Source organism: Pleurodeles waltl, chromosome 11 (assembly GCF_031143425.1).
Source record: "Pleurodeles waltl isolate 20211129_DDA chromosome 11, aPleWal1.hap1.20221129, whole genome shotgun sequence".
Lineage (NCBI taxonomy): Eukaryota > Metazoa > Chordata > Amphibia > Caudata > Salamandridae > Pleurodeles > Pleurodeles waltl.
In genome coordinates, this window is record NC_090450.1 from 818,619,019 (window position 1) to 818,642,557 (window position 23,539).

At 44.3% G+C, this 23,539-nt stretch overlaps 1 protein-coding gene across 5 annotated transcripts in view; it reads right to left on the reverse strand.

Annotated features, from left to right (window-relative positions):
- RNF215 (ring finger protein 215) overlaps positions 1–23,539 on the reverse strand; it is a 105,543-nt gene that overhangs the window by 45,987 nt on the left and 36,017 nt on the right. For 4 of the 5 annotated variants that reach the window (XM_069214633.1, XM_069214631.1, XM_069214629.1 and 1 more), the window contains exons 2-5: positions 20,170–20,301; positions 19,417–19,488; positions 18,486–18,571; positions 3,272–3,326 (exon numbers count right to left, since the gene is read on the reverse strand). In XM_069214633.1, coding sequence (XP_069070734.1) covers positions 3,272–3,326; positions 18,486–18,571; positions 19,417–19,488; positions 20,170–20,178 — 222 coding nt within the window. In that variant the 5' untranslated portion in view covers positions 20,179–20,301. The remainder of the gene's footprint in view (positions 1–3,271; positions 3,327–18,485; positions 18,572–19,416; positions 19,489–20,169; positions 20,302–23,539) is intronic. The other variant, XM_069214632.1, reaches the window with a different exon arrangement.

The window sequence follows — 23,539 nt, forward strand, 5'->3', positions numbered from 1 at the left end:
CCTACATGATTTGTATAAATACATCTCACATGGCCAAGGTCATTAGAGGGACTCCTTCCAGATGCCATCTACACTGCACATCACAATGCTGCAGAACTCAGCCTTGTGTCACCACGGAGTCTGACCTAGAAACCTCACTCCAAGGTAACGAGTGGACATGGACATGGTACTGGCAGATTAGGTTTATCACACCTAGCTCTCATTAGGTTAGAGATTAGGTTCTCTTTGCTAGGAATTATTATATTCACAACTCTCACGTTCACAATTATGCTTCTTTTACTGTTCATTATCCTAATCATTGCAGCTCATGCGTGTTATCGTAAATTGCAGTCTTTTCAATAAAACCTATTGAAAACTCTCCTGCATCTCTTTTACTGCCTATGTGTGACTGAAACTTGTTGCTAATGTGAGAAAAGGATAACTTCCGTTCCACCACGACTCCCTTAAGATTTGTCAATCTAGAGTCCATGCGTAAGGCTGCAAGAAATCACCTTTTACTGTTTGGGTTTTGGGTGAAGTACTGCTTGTGAACCGGGAGGGTTGGGCCAACAGCTGCGTCTTGTTGTAGGAGTGGCTTATCCACCTACAAACAAAAGTGCAGTCATCCCTAAACTAGCAGTCTTGTTTAGGAGCAAGAGTCGAACTACGACACCTTCATTAGTGGCAGCTTGGGGGAAAACTTCCTGTGTGCGTTTACTTCTGGATTACTTCAAACCACAACTTGTCTTACTGCTTTTGCAGATGAGGTGCAATCATTAGGTAGAAAGTCTATATTCTCTAAGCCAATCGGGGGGGGTGTATCTATTATTGTAGGCATACGTGTGTAGACAGTTGGTTCAAGGTGCCGAAAATGGGTGCTTTGGGCACTATGTGAGAATATCCGACCTGCTAAATTTGGATTCCTGCAGTTAATACCACACAGTCCCTGCTAGAGGGATCGATTAAGTGTTCATTCCAATCAACTCTCCTGAAAGGAAGAGTGTAATTGTACTCCGAAATACTAAAGTCAGAGTTTCTGGTTAACCAATGGCACACCTTACTTTTGACATTGTCATAAGTTTCCACCCTCGCTGCATGCAGTAATGGAATATTTGTCATGACTGCTACATTGGGGCAACAGTCAGGTGGAAGGTTAAGATGAGGGTGATTGGTGGAATCCTCTGTGAGAGGCAACCTTCCTCAATTAATTTCAGTGACAGAATTCCTATGTTTCAAGACCTTATGTTGCTTCTCCCCCAGTAGGTGGAGCTTTTTGAAAGAAGTCTATAGGTGGAGTAGCCATTATGTGGAGTACAGATCCTTGTGCATGTACCCTTGCATGATCTACAAATGTGGGGCAGTATTAGATGCTGTTGCCTCTTCTACCTGATGCATGTGGGAGTTGTACTTTTACAATAATTGCAATTTGCTAGTTTTGAGATGACATGCTCCATACTTGCTGTTTTCTACACCAGGGGGATGACAAAAGTATCAATCAGGTATAATCGTTTCAAATATAAAATCCCATTGATTTCAGTGTTGTTTTCTGCAGGGCCTAAGTGCAGATCAGTTTCGGAGTGATTACATGAATGCACACATTTTTTTTTTTTTTTATTCTTATGGATCCCGACCCTGTCACTACAAATGGACTTGCTCTGTTGCTTCCTCTTAACAGAGGAGCTTCCCTCACTGATATGCAAGGAATCAAGCTCAGTTACATCCAGCGTCAAGGTCACAGCCCTCCTAATGGAATCACCCTCCAATGGGGGAATGTGAGATATTACTAAGTTGCACAGAGCATTCGAGTGATGATAGGGTGAGTTAAGGGGGGGGTATGGCTAATAATTTGACTAGGTACAGGTCAACTGTCTTTTGGCTAATTCAATTTCTGTAGAAATAACCACAACTTCTCTGGCCAAGAAAGTGCCTAGTGTAAAGCCTACTGTAGTGGATATTTTCATTGCTTCTCTACCCAGTATTTTCTACATTCCCAAAATGAAAATGTGACAAGTTGGCAAACAGCAGGGATCAAAGGCCGGTACCGTCATAAATGACCTCTGCACTTTCGTTAGTGACCACAGGGCTTCAAGAGGGCTCTGACCTTTCACAAAGAGATGTGGTCCAGCCAGGTCTTCACTGGGCATAGACGGCCGGCTCTTGGCCCAGGCACGCTCCTAGGCACGCCTTTCACTGTAGGTTAAACAGCCTCCTTAAGTGCACCTGCCTGGTGTTCTTCTGGTGTGACCCGCCTCTCCGCCAGCGGGATTATGGGGCCTGAAGTCCTTGCCCTGTGTAGCAGAAGCTGTAAGAGCCTCCGGCGCTGCCTCCTTGAGTGCACATGCTCAGCACTTTCCTGGTGTGACCCACCTCTCCACCAGCAGGATTATGGAGCCTGAAGTCCTTGCCCCCGTGCAGCAGCTGCTGTAAGTTTAAATGGTACATGGTCTAGGAGTGAGAGTTGGCCTATCCCCATCAACGTGACCCTCGGTGACATTACCCTAAAGTCCTGCATATGTATGATACACTGCAGTGCAATATGTAAAATGATATCTTCTAACCCTAGCTGGCTTGTTCAGGTTGTGCCGTCTGGTGCTGCATTGCTCATATCTCTGTGCCAATCTATTTTTCACGAAGTCCCTCACTATGTGCAGGTACCTCCCATAATGATGTCTCGCAGTGGTCTATTCTGTATCTCTGCGGCTGTGCATTTAATGTATTTTTCTTGCCCAGTATCTGGTGAATACAGGTAGCCACTGTGAAAGTATAGGTCATGTTTAAGGATCAGTATTATGGATCTTCTGACCTTATCAGTTCAACACTGTAAAACTCCTCTTTTATACTCTGTGCTTTAAAGGATCACGACTCCTCCCATTTTGCTTGTAGCATGTGCAAAGTATGTTTAGGGAACCATTTGGATTTCAATTGAAACCAGTCCTTTTTCGCCAAAAGGGTTTTTTGGAGCAGATGTATGCCTCAAGTCTACTTTAGAGTACATTCTAGTAAAAAAGTAAATCAAGAACAGAGTGGTCTTGACTGGCAGCAGGGATATGGGGTTCACATAAGTCATTCTTAAACTAGCACTCTGAATACCACAGTGACACCTCCCACTCAGCGCGCCTATAACATTAGCAGTCCTATTCAGTGGGCTCAACATAGCATGAGGCATCACACTTGGCACAAGGAGTCTAACCTAACATTGTCTATCTCTGTATTATTAACACAACTATTATAGCTCAACTGTTACAAAAGTCCTGATTACCTGCCCATCTCTAACTTTGTAACAAGCACTTACCAGGTTCTCCAACAGAGCTGCCTTGTATGTTATTTTCGTTGTAGCTCGTAGACCCCTGGAAGTCCCAAAACGGGAATTCAGTTAGATCTCTTTTTAACGTAGACAAATGAATGACATCTCTACATCTTCATTCCCTTCCATCAACCACTCACTTTTGCAAGGCTACTCTACTTTTCTGTTCCCATCATGTACTTAATTCTGCCTTTGATCTCCCAGGAGGTCTAGCTACAGTGTTGTTCACAGCACGCTCTCACCCTCCCCTGAGATATATCTCTATGTTCAACCTAGTTAGCGGGCATCCCACACCCTTAAAAGTTTGAAGTTTTTCCCTTCCATGCAGTTCTTATGCTCCCACCTTTATTGGAAACCTCCTTACTTCTGCCCATCTCTTCACTCTCTCTGTAATTACATAATTAGCAACCAGTGGCATAACAAAACCTGAGAGGGGGCCCTGCAAACTACACAGAGGGGGCACCACCAAAACCCCGAGCCAGTTAATAGCTCAAACCAGGGGTACTGGACCCCTGCAAAGTGCTGGCTGTGCTGAGGAGGCCCCCTGGGGCTCGTGGGCCCCCTCACTGCGGGAGCTGTGGGGGCTAATGATACTCCACTGCTAGCAATGCCTAACCCTGTGAAGAGGAAAAGGGATTTTTGTATAAAAAATTCTAAAACAACAAATCCTTATATGGGCTGGACTGACAGCATGACGGCCTTGGGGTGTGTAGTCCAGAGTTATAAAATTAGTTATCCTGCTCAATCCAAAAATGTCACTGCCCAATAGTCCACTATCCATGGTTCTTAATTCTTACCTTGTGAGTTCAGTCACGGCTATGCCCCAGGCTGCAGAGACCATATGGCTCATGGCACCTGCTGAGTATTATCAGTGTCTCAATGGATTTCTGATGGACACTATGGTGCTTTACTATAACCACAGCCAACAGTCACACTATTATAACCTCATTACAATTAACCAGAGCCAAGCCAGGTCCCAAGAAAACAATCGGATGGACAGTAGGAATAGGCAAATAACAAATGCAATGGAGGAAGTGAGAAACACACTGGAAGTTCTGATTATGGGACGTGAACCTGACCTATCCATCATGGATCATCTATTTAGAATTGACCAAGCCATAATAGTCCACTTCCACAGTCTACCCAGAATAGAGAGAAGGAAGGAAGAGAAGAGGCCAGGAAGGGGAATGGGCTAAAAAGAGAGCCACTGAGCCCTTCTGGGGTTGGTCATGTTGGAAAGCTGACATATTGAGACAGACTTCATTTTGCTTTCATAAGCAAGTGTAATAGATTTGTGGAAAAGAGTGAAAAGGAAGGTGTTAAAGGGGGATCCATCATGAATGGAGGAGGACAAATTCTGACAGTCATTTCTCTTCCAAAAAGAATCATTACTGAAGGTGACCTCCTGGGTTTACTGAAAATACATTTATAAGATGAATGGGTTGCTCTTGGGTTGGGGAGTGCTTTCAATTTCATAAGTGATATTCTTATGATGAAAGAAAATGATCTCAGAAGCGGAATGTTAGGATCCCATAAGCTGTATGGAAGATGACAACAGGATATCAACTGTGCCCGAAACTGGTTTTAAAAGAACAGCAAAATATTTAGCCACAACTTAAAAGAACCCTCATGAAATACAACTTCAATCTGTCAAACCTTCCCAGGCAGCAAGAACTCTGAGACGAGACTCTCACAAGGCAGCGGGACTTGACCCGGTAGTGCCTATAACTATACGATTCTGGCATAATAGAAGGTACTTCTAAAATCAGACATACAGGTTATTCTTCCTACATAATGTTGCAGCAGAATCACTCACAGGTCTGGCGATAGTGCTACACCACTTCATAGATGCTGGAGCTAATTCCTTTGAAAAAGATTCAGAGGAATCAACTTTGTGAATTAAATGTTTCATGTAAAAAAGATAACCAGATTCCACAGTTGATTACTGAATGTATATCTTTCCAGAAAATGGAAGATGTGATTTCACTGGATGGCACAGACCACAAGGAAAAATGGCTTCGATCTATAGACCAATTTTCTCAGGGAATGAAAACCCTGTGCAAATCAGAATGAAAAAGATCTACTGCTGTTAAGGCCAAGTTGAAGGGAGACACCCAAAAGCTCAAGTAGAAACCTGCTGTTGTCAAAAAATGTTCAACCCAACCTTATACTGTTCCCTCAAGGAAAAGATCAAGAGGCAGTAAGATTAAGGTGCTTACACGAAGAGACCATTCCCTACTTGATACAGACAGCGAAAACATGATATGGGTATTAAGAACATCAGGTTTTAATACATGGTCTACCTATGGTTCTGGAACTTGATGTAATGAACTTTCTCGGTTTCCCAAATTACCAAAATAATTCTGGAAGGCTTATGAAAGATGACCACAGTGGATACTACACTAGCAGACAAAAGCCTGTCAAAGGGAACAAAGCACAAAAAAGAGGAAAGGGCCTGCGGCTTCTGTAATTATGCAGCAAGAGGAGGAAGGCATTGACTGGTGTTTAGATCGAGAAGGAGGAAGCTTCAGAAAAGCCTTAGAGTCACTACATTTTGCACAACAGGCACAAGAAAAAAAATCAAAAGGACCCATTACATAATAGCCATGTTTCCAAATTAAGAAAAGGCTCATTTACCACATCACTCCTCGGACTGAGAACACCACAACTCCATGTGTTGGGGTTCCTTGCTACCAGTGCTTAATTTGTAAATAAAAAGGTGCCGGTGCTCAAAGCCCTCCTCTTAAACACGAGGCTGCTGTAATTAAATCTGCCAGCACTGAATACTGGGGCTGCGTAATCCTGAGGCCATCTCGGGCCTCTTCAATCCATTTACGGCCACCCCTGCCCCTTCAGCTCATCCTGCAGCTTTCTACTTTCTCCCTTTATGACGCTTTTTCGTTTTTCCTTTCCTTCGTCTTTCCCATATGTGTCTTTTGCTCGCAGCAAATGCTTGAGGCATAAGAATAAGCCCCGGCCATCAAAAATAAGTGCCGGTGCTCAGCACCGGAAACAACAAGCACAAATTGAGCACTGCTTGCTACCAACAATAGCAAATTTTACAATCAACTTCGCAGTCACACGGATGGTAGAAAACTCAATTTTAGAGTGAAATTCGGCCAATAATGCCCCATCCAAACTATGTTGGTACTACTGGACGGCGCAACTGCTTGCTGTCAATGACTGCATGTCTGGGCACTACAGCAGGAACCTCCTCTTATGGTGGATAGGAGAATGTTGGCCCCCATGGATACTTGAGGAGGTTCTATGGTAAGTGCAGGCCACCTCGTCATCCCTTCCCAACAGACCTAGTGATAAAAATATGGAAACTAGCCACACAGGAAATTATTTGGCAGGTATTACTAACGCTAAACACACCACTGTGAGACTCAGCCCTGCTAGGGGCCTTACAAGAGTTGAGTGCAGGCACCATGGGGACATAATTGGGATATCGAAATTGGGAGCCATTTAGAGACATGAGGGATTACTCCCCTTCTCTGACTCACACTCAGTGTGTATCATCCCACTCCTGTTCAGATGGACGCTGAAGAGTGAGATGGAACTAATTTGAAGCCTATTGTGGCTGACTGAGATTACATGCTGGAGTCACAGACACAGAAAAAAATCCTAAAACAACATACCAGATTGTATTTTATGGCTCATGTACATACTTGGCTTGAGGGGAAACGAATTTTGATGGATTGGCTTTCCAGTGTTGTGGGAACATAAATACTGATAGCTCATATTTCTGAATGTGCTACAGACTTATAATCTAACACAAGTATTGAAAGCCTTGAAGAAGTCTCTTGTGAAACACAACACGTGTCGGCTATATGTTAGTGGATTTGCAGTTATGAAGTTTATTATCTAATCAAGGTAGGAATGGACTGGTGTATGCAGGCTGAACACATGATATTTAAAGCTGGGGATGCTCATGGAAAATTGAAAAGATAATGGGCCCCTGGAAGGAATACAGGAACCTAGATTGATCTGGCAGGTTGTCAAATTGTCAGCACTATTTCTATTATATATCAACATTGACTTCTGAACTGTGCGCTTTATTGGCATTAAAGTGCTTTGCTTTGTTTTTTAGTTCATGACATAATATAAATATTTATTTGAAAAAAAAGCCCCATCCATTAGCTTAAGAGGAGAAACTGAGTTTGTAAGGCACAATCAACAAAAACTACATCCATTTATTTAGCACGGGGAAATACATTTTCTTCTTTCTTGCCCAGCAATGATCATCAATAATATGCATTCTTTTTAGCTGATTGTGGGACATGCACAGCATCTCTATTAGCACAAAGGGAAACACTTGCTGCCACGCAGAATAACAATGGCCCCTGGCTAGTTTGTAAATATACAGGTCTCCGTGCATTCAAGCAGACCTACTCACTCATGGGATCTGCCTGGCATTGCTGCAACTTGATGGAGTGTTTTCAAGGTTACTGAATGTGCACCTCTCCAGAAATATTTTTACTCTATTATGTACAGCTAGTTATCTACTTGCTACATTGTTGCCTTATAAAAAGGGCACAGGTAGAAAAATAAACATCCAATTAAAAATCACACCCACAAGCTAAAAAAACTCTTAGACTCTACGGACCAGAAAAGTGATTTTAAAAACAAACACTACTGTACAAACACTACTGGAAACACTTCAGTATTGCTGTAAAAATAATTTGGAATGACCTCAGGTAATACAACATAGTCCTAACTGTAGTCACAGCCAGTGCCCAAATGTTGAGGCTAGAGTTGACCAGGGCTCCTAGACATCTCAGATATGAACCAATATGAGGTGTCAATCTTAGCCTGTGACACCTGGAATTTTGTCCAGACAAGTGGACAAAAAGATTAGAGATCAATTTCTTCTAAAATGCTACTGTAAGAAACTGCATAAAAACTATGCTTTAAAGATGAACCAACACACTAAAGTCTTAGCAATGGTGAAGAGAAAAGAGCATATTATGATTTGTGTAGGTAACATCACAAGAAAAACTGATACGAATGCTAGTGGCTGAAGTGGAAGCTGATGTGAGTTCTGTTAATTCAGAAAACTGGATATCTAATTAATAATATTGATTGTCAAAGTGGTCTGCAAGAACTATGGTGCGGAAATGAAGGACATTTTATGAACTGCTGCTGGACTGCAAGACAAAATAAGAGTGCAAGCATTGTGAGGTGAGTAGAGAAATTATCTTGCACATATAGAGCAAATCTAAAGGAAATCCCACACATGAAGTGACAATAGAAGAGAAAGAGTTTGATTCATGCTCAAGACTTAGTGCAGTATCAAGAAAGGAATGTGATAAAAATGTTTAGAGAATGTGAGACTAAAGAAATGAGTTAGCTACCCTTGATATCGTAAGGAAAATCCGTAAGAATGAAGGGTCTACTTAAAAGCCATTATAGAATTCATGGAGAAAACGGCTGTATTTAAAGTTTATGTGTTTGAAAATGGGGACTTCATTTTGTGGTGGCTTCACCAAATGTTGTTAAAGATTAAATCAGATCTTAATTCCGAAAAGTACATTTAGTAAATTAGGTTTGGAAGTGGAGTGGAAAATCTGAAGAGGGTTTCCTTCAGTCTTCAACAAGGAACTTGGCTGTCTCAATAGTTTTTCCACAAGAATAAATGAACAACTTATTTTAAGCCTGCTAGAATCTGGCTTTAATTGTTAGACACTGACGTATACAAAAAAGGGATGGATGGAATGCTAGAATTAATCTCAGCCACTGGTAATTACTCAGGCTGCATCTCAGTCCATCATTAGTTGCACAGCCATGACACCTCAGTTTGAACCCAGCCATATGCATCTCAGTCTTGATCCTGCTCCATTAGGAACAGTCCAGACCAAACTGCCAGGCCTGGTCCTCATTTAATGGAATTAGTGCCTGGTAAATGAAAGGTAGCAGCAAATCTTTTTAGATAGTAAGGGAAGAATTAGCAGTAAAAACAGTTGTTCAAAGATGTACACTGGTTTAACTGGCAAAACTAAGGCCCAAAGTGTTAGCTTTGTCTCATGGAGCTCATCTAAGAGTCGTGGAAACTAAGGGAAGACTAAAGAGGAATACCGACTGTCAGGTCTAGATTGTAACGCTGAAAAGTTAATGAAAGACTGTTCAATGTTGTTATAGTGATTGCATTTTTTTAATAGGAACATTTTATCATGAGCTTATATATTGCAATCACAACATTTACTCTTTTCAACTGTACATCAGTTACATAGAAATCCGTTACACTGTTAGTTTCCCCTCCCCGCAGAATTCCCCAACCGTTGGTACAGAATATTAGTTGGGTCCAACTCTAACCCTTCAGTCTATTGTACTCCCACCATTTCTTCCAGACCTTTTGGTATTCGCAGAGGGCCCACTTGCCTCGTAGATCGTTTCTTCCATTTTGCTGCAGAAGTCCATACCCCTCGTCCAGACCATCACAGAAGGGTCCGTAGGGGAGGTCCAGCCCCGCTCTAGGTCCCTTTCAGCTATCACTGTGCCCAAGCCCACCAATGCCTTATTCCCTTGGAGCCTTCCCACATCATCCAAGATTCCGATGGTGGGCCTCTATGGGGGTCCCCGCTATAGCAAAAAGGATGGCCAAAATGGCGGTCAAGTAGGCAGGTATCAGTGGGCCACCCCACACCGTATGAATTAAGTCCCCATGGGATCCTGGCATTGGTAGAAAGTTGGCGACTCATGGAAACCAGTTTTCCACAAGTGAAGCTCAGGTCAGGTATGCCTGATGCCTGATGCAGATATTTAAATTGTACTAAGCAGAGCCTAGCAGATATTGCCAACATTCGGGGAGCCATACAAGCATCCCTCAAGTCTGCTTCATTCAAGGCACCAAACCATATCTCCCATTTCTCCTTCAGGGGGCTCCAGTAACTCAGGTGAGTGCACCACAAGAGACCGATAGATCTGGGGCACCCCACCCCTCCCCAAGTGGCCCATGAGTAACCCACCTTCCTGTGGGGATATATTCGGGGATGTCCTCCAGAACATCTCAATAAGTGGAGAGGGCATGGCGGAGTTGTAAATAGCGAAATAATTCAAAAGTCTGCATATGGAAGTCTACACTAAGATCTTGGAAGGACCGCATGTGGTCTCTTTCCCAGATATCGCCTAGGTTTGAGACTCCAATTTTGTCCCAGTTCCTGAACCCCTCCAGGACTGACACCTGGGCCAGCCACGTGCCCTCCCACACTGGAGTCTCCATTGTAAGTTTGCAATCCTATCCCATTTAGCGCAGAGCAGCTCTCCACGTTCTGAACACCACCTGGGTCACCTCTGGGATATAGGTTGGGCCAGGCACACCATACAGGATACCCATCACCTTGTCTAGGCCCAGAAGGGCCAGCTCCCCCCGTAAGTAGGGTCATCTCATCCCATGTGCAACCAGTTGTTAATGGGAAGGAGTTGAGTCACCCAGTAATACAGTTGGTATGTCTGCTATAGCCAGGCACCCATCATACACCACCCAGGTACATTGTCCAAAGGCAACCCTTGGAGTCCTACCAGCCCATATAAATTTGCATTCCATGGCTAACAAGGCAACAAACCATGTCCACAGTATATGCAGGAGTTGTTCTGCAGTACGAAGAGCAGCCTTGGAAGGCTCTTCATCCTATAAAGCACTATTCTGCCCATGCTCTTAAGGGGAGACTAGCTCATTGTGACATGTCTTCTCAGGCTTTCCGCATCGCACGGCAGAGGTTCAGGCTCCATGTCAAGCCCAGTTCCAAGGAGACATGAGTGATTGCATTTGTAAGCTCCCATGGCTTGTGAAAAAAATACCAAAGGAGCCATGGGAAAGGTAGTATTTGATATTATTAGTCTATTACCAGGTGAATAAAAAACAAAAATGTGCCTTATTTAATTGCAAATCTAACAGGATGATAGAAATATTTAATAAGACCATAATAGAAGAAATTCAATTGGCACAGTGTACCGGTATTGGATAGAAGAATCACAGAACAGAAAAGGTGCATATGGTTTTTCTCCTCATTCAACCAAAAGGAAAAACTATCTTTGAATTATTTTCATCATGCAATTATTATAATCATGCAATACCTGTGCATGCCCTGAACAAATGGGGTAGGATAAAGAAGACCAGAATGTGAAAACTGGCTAGCATGAAGTTAAAGGGTGTATGCAGGAGAGGAGGAAAGACAATTTTGTAAAGAGAAAGGTGTCTCAAAGACAATGGTGAATGTGGGAGATGTGGTAATTGTGAACGCCCCAGTGGCATTAGAAACTAAAGCTCTCAATCCCAAGTAGAATTGAAAGTTAATAAGAGATGTAAAAGAATAGCTAAAGAATCTGCTCATCTGCAACATTGTGTTTAAAGTGATATTTGCTTATACCTTGTAGTATGAGCACAGTAAATAGTTTGCTTTTCTACTCTATTTTTGAAGTGAATTGTATAAAGAAAAGGGATGTGTGGGTTCTTTCCCTATATCTTTAAGTATAGGTAATCTTGGGGAATGCGAACACCTGTGTTCTATGTTACGATTTGACAGGATAAAAAACCCTATTTAGCCCCTCTTCCCAACCTTGTACTCTCTGTCTCCAATCATTACTTTCCCCTTCTTTCATTCCATGCTACCCAAGTGTATTAAATTGGATGTCGGTGGCAGGCACTCAAAATGTTCAGGTGTGCAATCCTTTTACTTGTTAGCAGGACACCAGGGTCATTAAAGAACCATACCAAAACGTTGGTGAATCCTGAATTAAACAGGACAGTTCTGTAAGTTTAGGACAGGATTGACAGTACAATGTGAATGTGTGATGAAAGGTCTTCCAAGGGAGCAAAAATGGGAAAGGCTGTGCAGATTGTCAATGTCTGCATTAACGGTTCAATACCCCGTAGTTAGTGCGCAATTAGGCCCCCTTTCGGCCCTGGACCTTGGGCTCTTACGCACTGGCAATATGAAATTGGCGGAAAGAGTAGACGAGACGACGCAAGATCTGGTGTCCATGATCAATGAAAGTGATGGGGCGATCCGAGCCCTCCAGCAAGCAGTTGCCCAGCTTAACAAAAAGATTGAGGACGCAGAAGGGCGCTCCCGACTGTACAATGTGCGACTAGTGGGGGTACCGGAATCATCAGAGGGGCCCAGTATGAAATTGTTCTTGGCTCCTCAAGAAGGCGCTGAAGGACAAGGTGTTGAAGATATTCACGATTGAGCAAGCGCACAGAGTGCCAGGCAGGCCCCCGATACCTGGGGCGCCGCCCAGACCGATAGTGGTGCAGTTACTAAACTTCCTTGACCAAGCCCACATCCTACAGGTGACGCGGGCCCACAGACCCTGCGATATAGTTGACGCTACAGTGAAAATCTATCCAGACTACACCACTGCCATCTACACCACTGCCATCCAAAAGCAAGTCGAAACATTTCACCAAGTAAAACGGCACTTCCGCGCTTTGAAGCTTAAATACACCTTATTCTATCTGGCAAAACCGTGGGTGTGGGCAGGTGGGGGGGACACACTTTTTTCTCACAGCCAGAGATGCCTAGGATTGGCTGGAGCGGGGAGCTATCCTCTCCCGGACCAAGGTGAGCAGACTCCATAGCAGGAGTGGCGGCAAGAGAAACCAGGACAGAGGAGACATGGGAGCCCGATGGCGCCCCCAAAGAGATCCCTGGTGGAGACAGAAAGGGCCAAAGTGGTGATGGTTGTTCAAAAGCATCGTACCTGGGGGTCACGCAGTAAATGGGAGGCCTTGATAAAAGATTCAGAAGAGAACACTCATGACTTTGGGGGCTCGAGAGAGGGATCAGAAGAGAACGACAGGCCGGAGGTGACTCCAATGGCAGCAGACATGATCATGTGAGGTCAGCAGGGGTTTGAGGCAGCCAAGTGAGAAAAGCTGAGTAGTCTCTCCGGGAAAAGTAGTCGGCGGGCTGGAAAGTCAGCAGCCGTAAGAATCTGAGAGGACGAGGCCCACTCCACCCCTTTACCATTTTATTGTTGTGTGGGCTACAGAGACCTTGGACATTGGGGGGGAAGAGTAATTTTGAATCTGAAGCACAAGGAGGTTGGGTGAGGGGGATAGGTAACTGCTAGAGGCACACCAAGGTACCATCACCATGGACAAGTATGGGTTCAGGCCAGACACCACGGACAATGGCCACACATCACTCAACACACTCAGGCCTCAGCCTTAAGGTGCTATCATGGAATATAAATGGGCTTGGAGGCAAACTGAAGAGGGTGTTATGTGGAAGTACCTGGCAAGACAGATCCCAGAAATCATTTTTCTTCAGGCGATGCATCTTGCGGGGAACACTTATAGAATACTTCACCATGGTAGATCCACCATTCTAGTACATACTGGTTGCCCGCCAGGTTCAAGAGGGGTGAGCATATTGGCTAGCTGATTGCTCCCTCCTACGTGCCCCAAATATGGATGGATAACATAGGTTGTCAGGCCGTGGTGAGTGGTCATTGGAATGAGGTGAACCCAACTCTTGCTACTTGGTACTTTCCCCCCCGGCCTACAGACTATGGGGCTCGACAAAAATAGGAGCAGGGCTGGAAGACATACTAGTAATTGGGGCGGGGCCTTAACCTGACTCATCATGGGGACTTTTACAGAATGATGAAATCAGGGAAAAGACTATGACAGGATATACACCTGGCACCCTTTCCAGAAACCATTAGGACTAGTGGACCTGTGGTGAGAGGAACACCTGGCCATCCGACAGTATACCTACAATTCTATGATGTCCATGTCTAAAATGGATTGTTATCTGACTCCAAGACACCAATTGGGCTGCTTCTGGCATGCTGAGATACACACACGGGGCATATCAGACCATTCTCTGAAGTGGAAGTGGAAGTTGGACCCTGGGACCTAACTAGGAAACAAGGAAGCTAGTGGTGGCGACCACAACCAAATATTTTAAGGAAAACACAGACAGTGGACTCAGAGGTTACAATATGGAAGGCTTACAAAACTGTCCTGAGGTGCTGTCTTATAACCAACATTTCTGGTAAATGTAAAGAGAGGGATAAAGAGGCTGCAGAACTTAAGTCGTGATTGGCTCGGTGGGAGGCCGAATACGTACCCAACCCTACCCTGGATCTAGTAGGCAGGATTGAGGCAGGGAGAGAGGAGCTGTGCCACTTGCCCACCAGATAACAAGGGCAGTGTACAGGGCAAAGCAGGGTAAGTTGTATGAAGTAGAAAATCAGACGGGAAGGCTGCAAGCGTGGCTTGCCTAAAGGGAAGAGGGCGAAGGTTGATAACAGAAGTCAAGGGGGGAAAATCAGGCATGAGGGAGGTGACCCCAGGGGCAATTGCACAAGCTTTTGCGGCACATCTACAGAGTTTGTATCGGGCTGGGGAGACTAGCCAACAGGCCCTTGAGGATTTTGCAGCTGAACTACTAGCTCCCATTTTACAGGGCAATTTGAGTGAATCTATCAATGCAGATTTGTTGGAGAGGGAACTGGCTGGGGAAATAAGCGTGATGAAAAGTAGGAAGTTCCTGGGACCCAAAGGCTTTCCCCTGGAATTGTTGAAATGTAAAAGAACACATATAGGCGGTCATTCTGACCCTGGCGGTCAAAGACCGCCAGGGCGGAGGACCGCGGGAGCACCGCCGACAGGCCGGCGGTGCTCCAATGGGGATTCCGACCGCGGCGGTAAAGCCGCGGTCGGACCGGCAACACTGGCGGTCTCCCGCCAGTGTCCCGCCGCCCCATTGAATCCTCCAAGGCGGCGCAGCTTGCTGCGCCGCCGAGGGGATTCCGACCCCCCCTACCGCCATCCAGATCCCGGCGGTCCGACCGCCGGGAACCGGATGGCGGTAGGGGGGGTCGCGGGGCCCCTGCAGTGCCCATGCCACTGGCATGGGCACTGCAGGGGCCCCCGTAAGAGGGCCCCTACAAGTATTTCACTGTCTGCTGCGCAGACAGTGAAATACGCGACGGGTGCAACTGCACCCGTCGCACAGCTTTCACTCCGCCGGCTCGATTCCGAGCCGGCTTCATCGTGGAAGCCTCTTTCCCGCTGGGCTGGCGGGCGGCCTGAAGGCGGCCGCCCGCCAGCCCAGCGGGAATGTCAGAATTACCGCCGCGGTCTTTCGACCGCGGAACGGAAACCTGACGGCGGGACTTTGGCGGGCGGCCTCCGCCGCCCGCCAAGGTCAGAATGAGGGCCATAATGTTTAAATGCACAAAAACACATATAACAGGCTCACTCAATGTACATTAGAGCCTTGAGGGAGGGGATCCTAGCCGAGGGCCTCTGAAGGGCGACAACTGTTTTAATACGTAAACCAAGGAAGTTCAGGAATGACTGCTACTCCTATCTGCACATATCCCTTCTCAATTAAGAGACAAAAATTCTGCAGAAAGGCCGTGGTATTCGCCTCCTACATGTAATTGACACAATGGTGGCCCCAGATCAGTCAGGCTTCATGTCCTACAAAGCGACAAGGCATAATCTCCAGAGGTTGGTGGGCTTCCAGGGGCATTGCGACCGGATTACTGAGTCAACATTTCTCTCTCTAGATGCTGAGTAGGCGATTGATTCCCTGGAATGGCTGTATCTGATGGCTATCATATGCAAGATGGGGACAGGCAAGAGACTTATGTCTTGGGTGGGTTTACTATACAAAGACCCAGTGGCTAGAGTTAAAGTGAACGGAGCCTTCTCCAGAAAGTTTCCCCAGGGAGAGGCTCCAGGAAAGTGTGTCGCTCTCCCATTTACTGTTTGCACTGGTGATCAAACCTCTGACAGGCTGGTTGCAAATGGATGTGCTACTGTGCGTGCTGAGATTGGTCCCCCACCTGGTCTAGCTGACCTGGATCAATAGATCCCCAGGGTACTGGAGATTCTAGAGATGTTTGGCTCCTTTACAGAGCTACGAATCACTGGCACAAATGTATTGCGCTCCCGCTATCTGGAATGCATTCCCTGATGTGGCAGCCCAGGGGTTTAAACACTTGGCAATATTTATTAAGAAAACTCAAGACCAATCCCTAGTAGAAAACCTGGGGAAAATCCTGGACTTGTAAAAAAAGCGAGGCAGAATGCTGGAAAAAGCTCTCCCTGACGCTCTATAAAATGATCTACCACCCAAGGTTCCTTTATGTTCTACAAAACACTAAATTCCCAATCCCTGAGGACTTCTTCTGGTCAGTGGCAGCGTCATGCAGGTCTTATTGTGAAGGGGCGGGACCCAGAGAATAACATGGTCATCCCTAATGAGAAAACCACTGGACAGTGGCATAGCCCTTCCCCTCCCTGACCTAGGTTTATATTATTGGTCGATCCAATGGCAGACAATCAATGACTGGGCCTTCTCCTCTCAGCAGAAACTTTTGTGATGACAGACAAAAGAGCAATGGACCCAGAAGGATATGTCCGGCATCTATATGATAATAAGGATTTATATTTGCTGTTGGCGTCAATAGCGGTAGCGGTTAGGTCTTGGCACAATACTACCAAAGCCCTGGGATGGAAGGGTAGACTGAGGTTAGAAACCTCGCTATGGGCCTCCAATCGATCACAGGGGCTATGGGCTATTGAGGGCCATGCTAAATGGGACATTATAGGACTATCCAGGGTGGGGGACATATGGAGGGGTCAAAAGAAGATACCATAGCCGGAGCTCCAACACCAGTATGAATTATCATGGGGGCAATTTCTACGGTACCAGCATTTGTGCCACCTCCTTTGACCGCATGTAGATTTTGCATTAGGCCCCAGACGAATCACCCTGGGAGTACAGAGTGCTGGGTTCCCCCATTAGATCGCCTCCGGGAGAAGTGGGAGTGAGCTATGGGCAGGCTGGAAGACGATGATCGGGGGAAGGCCTTTAGGTAACCTTGAGATGCGGCTATACAGGCCAGATTTCAATTAGTACAAGTGAAACTCCTCTGTAGAGCCTACTTTTACCTGATTGAGACTGTTCCACATGGGTAGGGTGGAATCAGACCGATGTCTGAGAGGCTGAAGACAGGGGGGAACGCTATTACACACTATTTGGGAATGTCCCCTACTCTGAAGGTATTGAGGGAGGATAGGAAAGCAACTCTCTACGATCCTAGACAGCATGATAGAACTGAACCCCAGCTGAAAGCCCAGGGCATGGAGGGCAACCAGTCCCAGGACTGATACTCCTTACTTTTCTGCAATGCAGTATTAATGGTGGCGAAGCATGATGACATCAGATTGTGGAGGGGTGGCATGTCCTGAAACAGAGGAACTGGGAAGCTAACGTAGACTGATGCATGCGATTCAAAGAAATTGGTGTACAGGGCACGGAGCTGCCCTAAGAAATTTGATTAACTGTGGGGGCTCCAGTGACAGGCCATGGAGGACATCTCATGGGAGTGCAGCTGGGGAGGGAGACCTGGCTGAGTACAGGATTTATGGACATTACCAGTACCATATGGTGGAGGTTTCTAGGGTGTCTGCTTTCACATTTGGGTCCTACAAGGGTTAGGCTGGTGCCTCAGATTAGGGATACTGCAACATGGTATGTTTTACACCTCATGTTTATGTTTATTTGGGTGGGGTGGTGGGTCTTCCCAGTTGTAAGAAAATCAATGAAGAAATTAAAAAAACAATGAGGCCCCTTTGCCACAATGAACACTATTTGGTTTGAATTAATTATATATGAATCTTGAACTCCATCGGCAAATGCTTGAAAGTCTTGTTGAGTTGGTAGGATTTTGGACGCTCAAGAGGACCTTCTTCATTCTGTACAAAGCTGCAAAAGTAAACTAACTAAATGTCTCAGCAGGTGAGCAAAGTTTTAATGATACAATGTGGATACATCACAGAAAAATGGCAGTTATTTTAATGAGGGAGGAATGTCAATGCTCAGCAAGAAAAAGCACTGATCTCACCTTTCCATCAAAAAATGTTTTTGGTCTTCTGTCCCTCCTCTCTTCTCCCTTTTTTATCCTCCTCCCCACTTTCTTTTTATCATCTGTCACTGAGTTCTTCCACTCACCCTCGCGTCTTCTTCACCACCTTTTCTCCTCTCTCCCTTACTCCATGGCTCCCTTTTTTCATCCTCTGCTCACATTTACACTCACTTTTTTCTAGTCTCCCTTGCTGTCCCCCTACTTCCCCAACTCATTATTAATTCCCTCCTATTCCTACGTTTTTGCCTTTTATCTGCTATTTACCCACAGATCTGTATCCTGCCCTGCCACATCCAGAACTTACCTTAAGAGCGCACTCAGGAGCTTTGTTACATTTTCTGAGGCCTGGATAACAATCACTGGCTTTGAGAGAACCTGAGACACATCCAGCTGTAGAGGAAGGGAGTGGAAAAAAACATATTTTCACAGACTTCACCAGCATTGCTGTTGTTTCACTTGTATAATAAGAGGCAGCATGGTTCTCAATGAACCATATATTCCTACAGAATTTACACTTACCAATTCCTGCTATACTCCTTTCCATCCATGTAGTCCCCAAACCTTTTATCAGTTCAGTGCCCCTAAACTTCGTTTGCTTACTTACACTTAAGAGATTTTTCCTTCCTGACCCCTCCATTAAATATCCTCTTCCTCATCAAAAGATCTGCTACCTCCCTGAGCAACTTGAAAATAGCCATCAAACACAACCTCCATGAAACTGAGACTGTTGGCACATTCACTACCCAAAGCTGTTTGCCTTCTGTAAATTCTCTCTGCATTGTAATTAAAAATGCTTGCTGTAGTTGTAAATGTCGGTTACTGGTTCTCTTCCCACACTCACTTAGATTGTAGTTCTCTGCTGCCACTCCCATGCACAGTCTGATGTGAACCCTGTATGGCATTTCGGTTTGATATGCTCAGCAAATCAGCAGAAGCAAAGATATCAGTAAGAATATTCAATTCCAGTATGAGTACACGCCTCAGAATCAGCTAATCATCACCATTGAAGACTCTTCAATGGCAAACCTGTAGACACATTTCACTCTGCTTCAGTGTTAAACAACACTGCCTACTCACTCCATCAACCACACAGCAACATCGTAAAGAACATGCACACATTTTTTTTAATCTTCTGTCTGGACTTGTAACCAGGGTTAATTTACTCATATTGGTCAAGCAAGATAAAGGGAAATGAGTTAAAGCTTACAAGCATCTATCAGTGACTTGTGGCCTACCTCGCGTACTGTGCTTTGGTTCAGCGCAAGGAGCAGCAGGGCCGATGCTCCCAGCACCAAGGCCCTCTTCATCTGTAGGGAGCGAGACAAAGATGTAGACAAAGACAACATCACCTAGAGTGTTCTAAACACATAGTCACTGAACTGCAGAGGTATAGCTCTAGCTGCGACCCAAGCTTCTGCCCACCTTACCAGCTGTTTGTGCCTTTTAATTAAGGAAGTCTATGGACACGAAATATAGCTTCTGCTCAGAAGTGTTAGCTCTTGGGTGGCCTTCTGTTAACTCAAAAACAATGAATCTGGAGTACTGGTCATAAATTAAATTTTACGAAATGAATGGTAGTGCCAGGGCTGCATAACCCATTGAGTGGTACATGCCTCTTGATCAGAAGAATTAGAATTCAGTGCCCACTAAAAGGAAGACAGAGACCATCCATACCCCCTGGGTGGTTCAAGGATGTTCTGTGCTTGCAGGTTGATACACATAGGATCTATGCTTGCTGTCTGGTAAAGTGATTACTCTTTCCATTTAGCAATGCCTGGGGCTCAGGTCTTGCTGGGACTGTACTCACCGAGTAGTATACACAAGACAGTTGTCGTTGGTTGATAAGGTTCTGTGTGGAATGTGTTGTTAAATGCTCAATGTCTGGGACTCACAAACTTCTGTACTTTTTCTATACTGCCAAATACCTTAGGTTATTGGAGTATTGGATTACCGCAGTGCATTTTATAATGGCCCGGCTTGTTGCTTACCTTATTCATTACGCTTGCAGTGAAAGATTCCTCTATTCTATTAGTAATCTTGAACTCGCCTTGCTCTTCTCCAACAGGCACCACACCAATCCAGCTTTCTTCATCAGCCACCAACAGATCGGTATCTCCCACCTGCATAAGATGAATCCAACAATAGAGGGTTGGCTTGGGGTGAGAAGATGGGATAGGGAAATTCATTTGTGCACAATGATTAATCTTCGATTTTAAGATGAGGGCAGTAAAAGAGTGTACTATCCTTAGGCCTCACAGCCCATCTCACCACATTTTTGCCAGAAACCACCATGGTGCTGTAAAAAAAAAAACAAGGTCACACAACATCCTCTCCCTCTTCCGCAGAGGAGGAGACAGGCCCTTCACACTGGGAAAATTCAGACAAGTCAGGAAACAAATAGGGGAACACACTTACTTAAAGTCATGTTTGTGACTTACAATTACCGTACTCCAGTTATTAGCATTTTTCCACAGCCTTACGATTAAAAGGCAATGTCTAACTAGGTACCCGTCAGAAAGTGAAATTCATGGAAAAGAAGAACTTAAAATTGAGATAGGATTGTGAACATCTTAGCAGAACCTTGTCTAGTCTAGTAACAGAAGTGGGCCTCTGTAAGGCATGAACTAGAAAAACAGCCTAGGTACATAATTAGTGGGCCAATACATATAAAATTAATATTCAGAGGATTTTACTCACACATCCTGTATATATCGGTCCTGCTTACGGTGGGTGTTGGAGGAAGTGACTACTTGACCGTATGGTGTCAAGTTTGCACTTAAATGATCTATTGAACTTGAAGATGTCTGATGAGGTGTTAAAACCCCCTTGAATCTCCCTTATTATTACCCATCTCAATGCTAATTGTTGAATTAGTTATCATTCTTACGTTACTGTTTAATGTACAAGGCTGATATCGTTTTATATCACAAAGTATGCTTATTCACAGTTTATTATTTATTTTTTATAATATTTGTAACAATTTATTTGTTTGATCCTATATTTTACTCAATTATTAACATCAATGTTCTTAATAATTGAAACAGAATATATGAATATTGTTAATAAAATTCTTGAAACTTAAAAAAATATATGGAGTGTGAAGAGTGTGCCTGTGTGAGTGCAGGCGGAATGGTGTGCACCGCCATGTGTTTGTGTAACTAAAGGTTGAGGGAAGCATCCAACTGAATGCAGGTTGAGAGTTATGTCTTGTGAGTGCAGTGTACAACACCCTAAAGCCAGTCCTACAGGCATTGCCAATACTTGTTAGGGTTATGTTCATAATAGTTTTTTTTTATTTTCTCTTCATCGTTTTCCTCATTATCCCAGGGAGGGTTATGTGTTGTCAGTTATCTGTCAGCTTTTTGAATCTCACTGTATTTCTTTCTCTTTATCCATGAAATGCTGTCCATGCTGTTGGAGAGACACCCTGGCAAGAAGATGATGGTGGTGTGCAGCTGAAACACAATAAATTGTTTGCTGAAACATGGATCTCTGACCTATTATTGATAGGCCATAACACTGGTGATGAGGATGGGATACAGCAGGAAGTATATATGTTGCTAGAAGGGGCAATAATCTTCTACGGTGATGCCATCAGAGACATTCATCCCTAAAGTCCTAGAGCAAGTTATGCAATAGCCAATCTGGATGAATATGAAGATATTTTGGGATGCGTTCCCTGGTGCTTTTAGAAAGGACCTGTGCCTTATGAAAGAATTTCAACGTAAAATCATTCTTAAAAATGTTCCGAAACCATGTGTTTATTAAGTCCACAGAGTTCCTAGTTTTATTTTGGAGCCAATCAAAGACAAACTAAATAGGTTACTAAATCAAGGAGTAACTGAGGAAATCGAGTCATCGGAAAAGTTTGCCCCTAATGTCATGTGGACAATTGTATAAGGAAGTGTGTGGACCTTAGCAATCTGAACAAATGTACATGGGTGGACAGAAATACATGTGACATTACAAATTCAGAGTAAGACCAAATTGTACAGTGTTATGAACTTATCATCTGCCTATTGTCAGGTTCTATTGCAGGACATTTAACTGCTCTGTAACACCTTTTGGGACATACAAATGTATTAGTATGCAATTTAGTATGCCCTTTATTGCCACTTATTTTCAGCGGGCTATAAAGATAGTGTTAGAGGGCTCTCACAGATGCTGGGATTGGAAAAGCAAATTGCAATCTTTGGAATTGACAAAGTGTAGCATGTTGGTGTTCTGAGGTGAGTCTCAGGGAGGTTGCTGGAATGTGGGTTCAATGTGAAGAAGGAAAAATGATGATTAAGGGTCACGGCGTTAACATAGCTATTAATGAAGAGAGTTGAAAAATATCCACCTTGGGACATTCTGCTGTATGTAAAAAGACAATCTTAACTAGTGATGCAAGTCCGAAGTTCTGTGGGTGCAGTCTTGACTCAAATTGTTGATAGTGAAGACAGAGCAATTGCTTTCACTTCTTGATCCCTCAAGGGAGTGGAAGCTAAGTACTTGGTCATCCAGGGGGAAGAGTTAATGTGCTTTGACAATACCTCACGTTAGGTTTTTACAGTGGTGGCTCCCATTCATGGTCAGATCAGATAACCACCCTTTGATGTATATTTTCCCATGCAAAGCTGGCAAGAAAGTCACCCATACAATGAGAATGTGAAGTGATGAAATGGAAGAATTTATCTTTCAGGTGGACTAAGTCCACGGGTTTAAAAACAATGTACTGAATTGATTGTCTCACTTACCCATTGCAGGGAATTATAGTTTAACTTTTTTTGTTTTCTTTGGGGTGAGCTGGGTAAAGAAAATGCATTTGAGAAGGGGGATTAGGAGGCAGGAATGTATGAGACATTTTGCATCATTAAAGAGATAATTGTTCATTATTGCATGGACTGAAAGAAACTAAGCTAACATGTCTCATTGTATTGGCATGTGGAAAATGAGTTATCATTGATTCCACCTGAAGGTGTCAGGAAAATATAGTTAACTTGGCTTATGAAGAACATCTTGGGCGGGATCTCATTAAAGAAATATTGAGGGAGAAGTATTGGTGGGCTGATACTTTTCAGCAAGTGTAGGCTAGTGCTTGAATGCTTTGTGCTGCTAATGATAAGCCTCCTTTATCGCCCGTAGTGATCCCAGCTGAAACTTGGGTTATGCTTGGTTTGGATATTAAGGGACTGTGTGATTTCTGTCTCCTGCAGAAAGATATGTCTTACTTTTGATAGACAATACTCCCAAGTGGGCCCCAAACAAGTATTTGAATGCAGTAAATATAAGAACTGTGTTGGTGTTTTTGTAAGACGAATCTGTGTGCAAAGACGTGCCCAAACACCTTATTACACATAATGGTATTCAATTTGT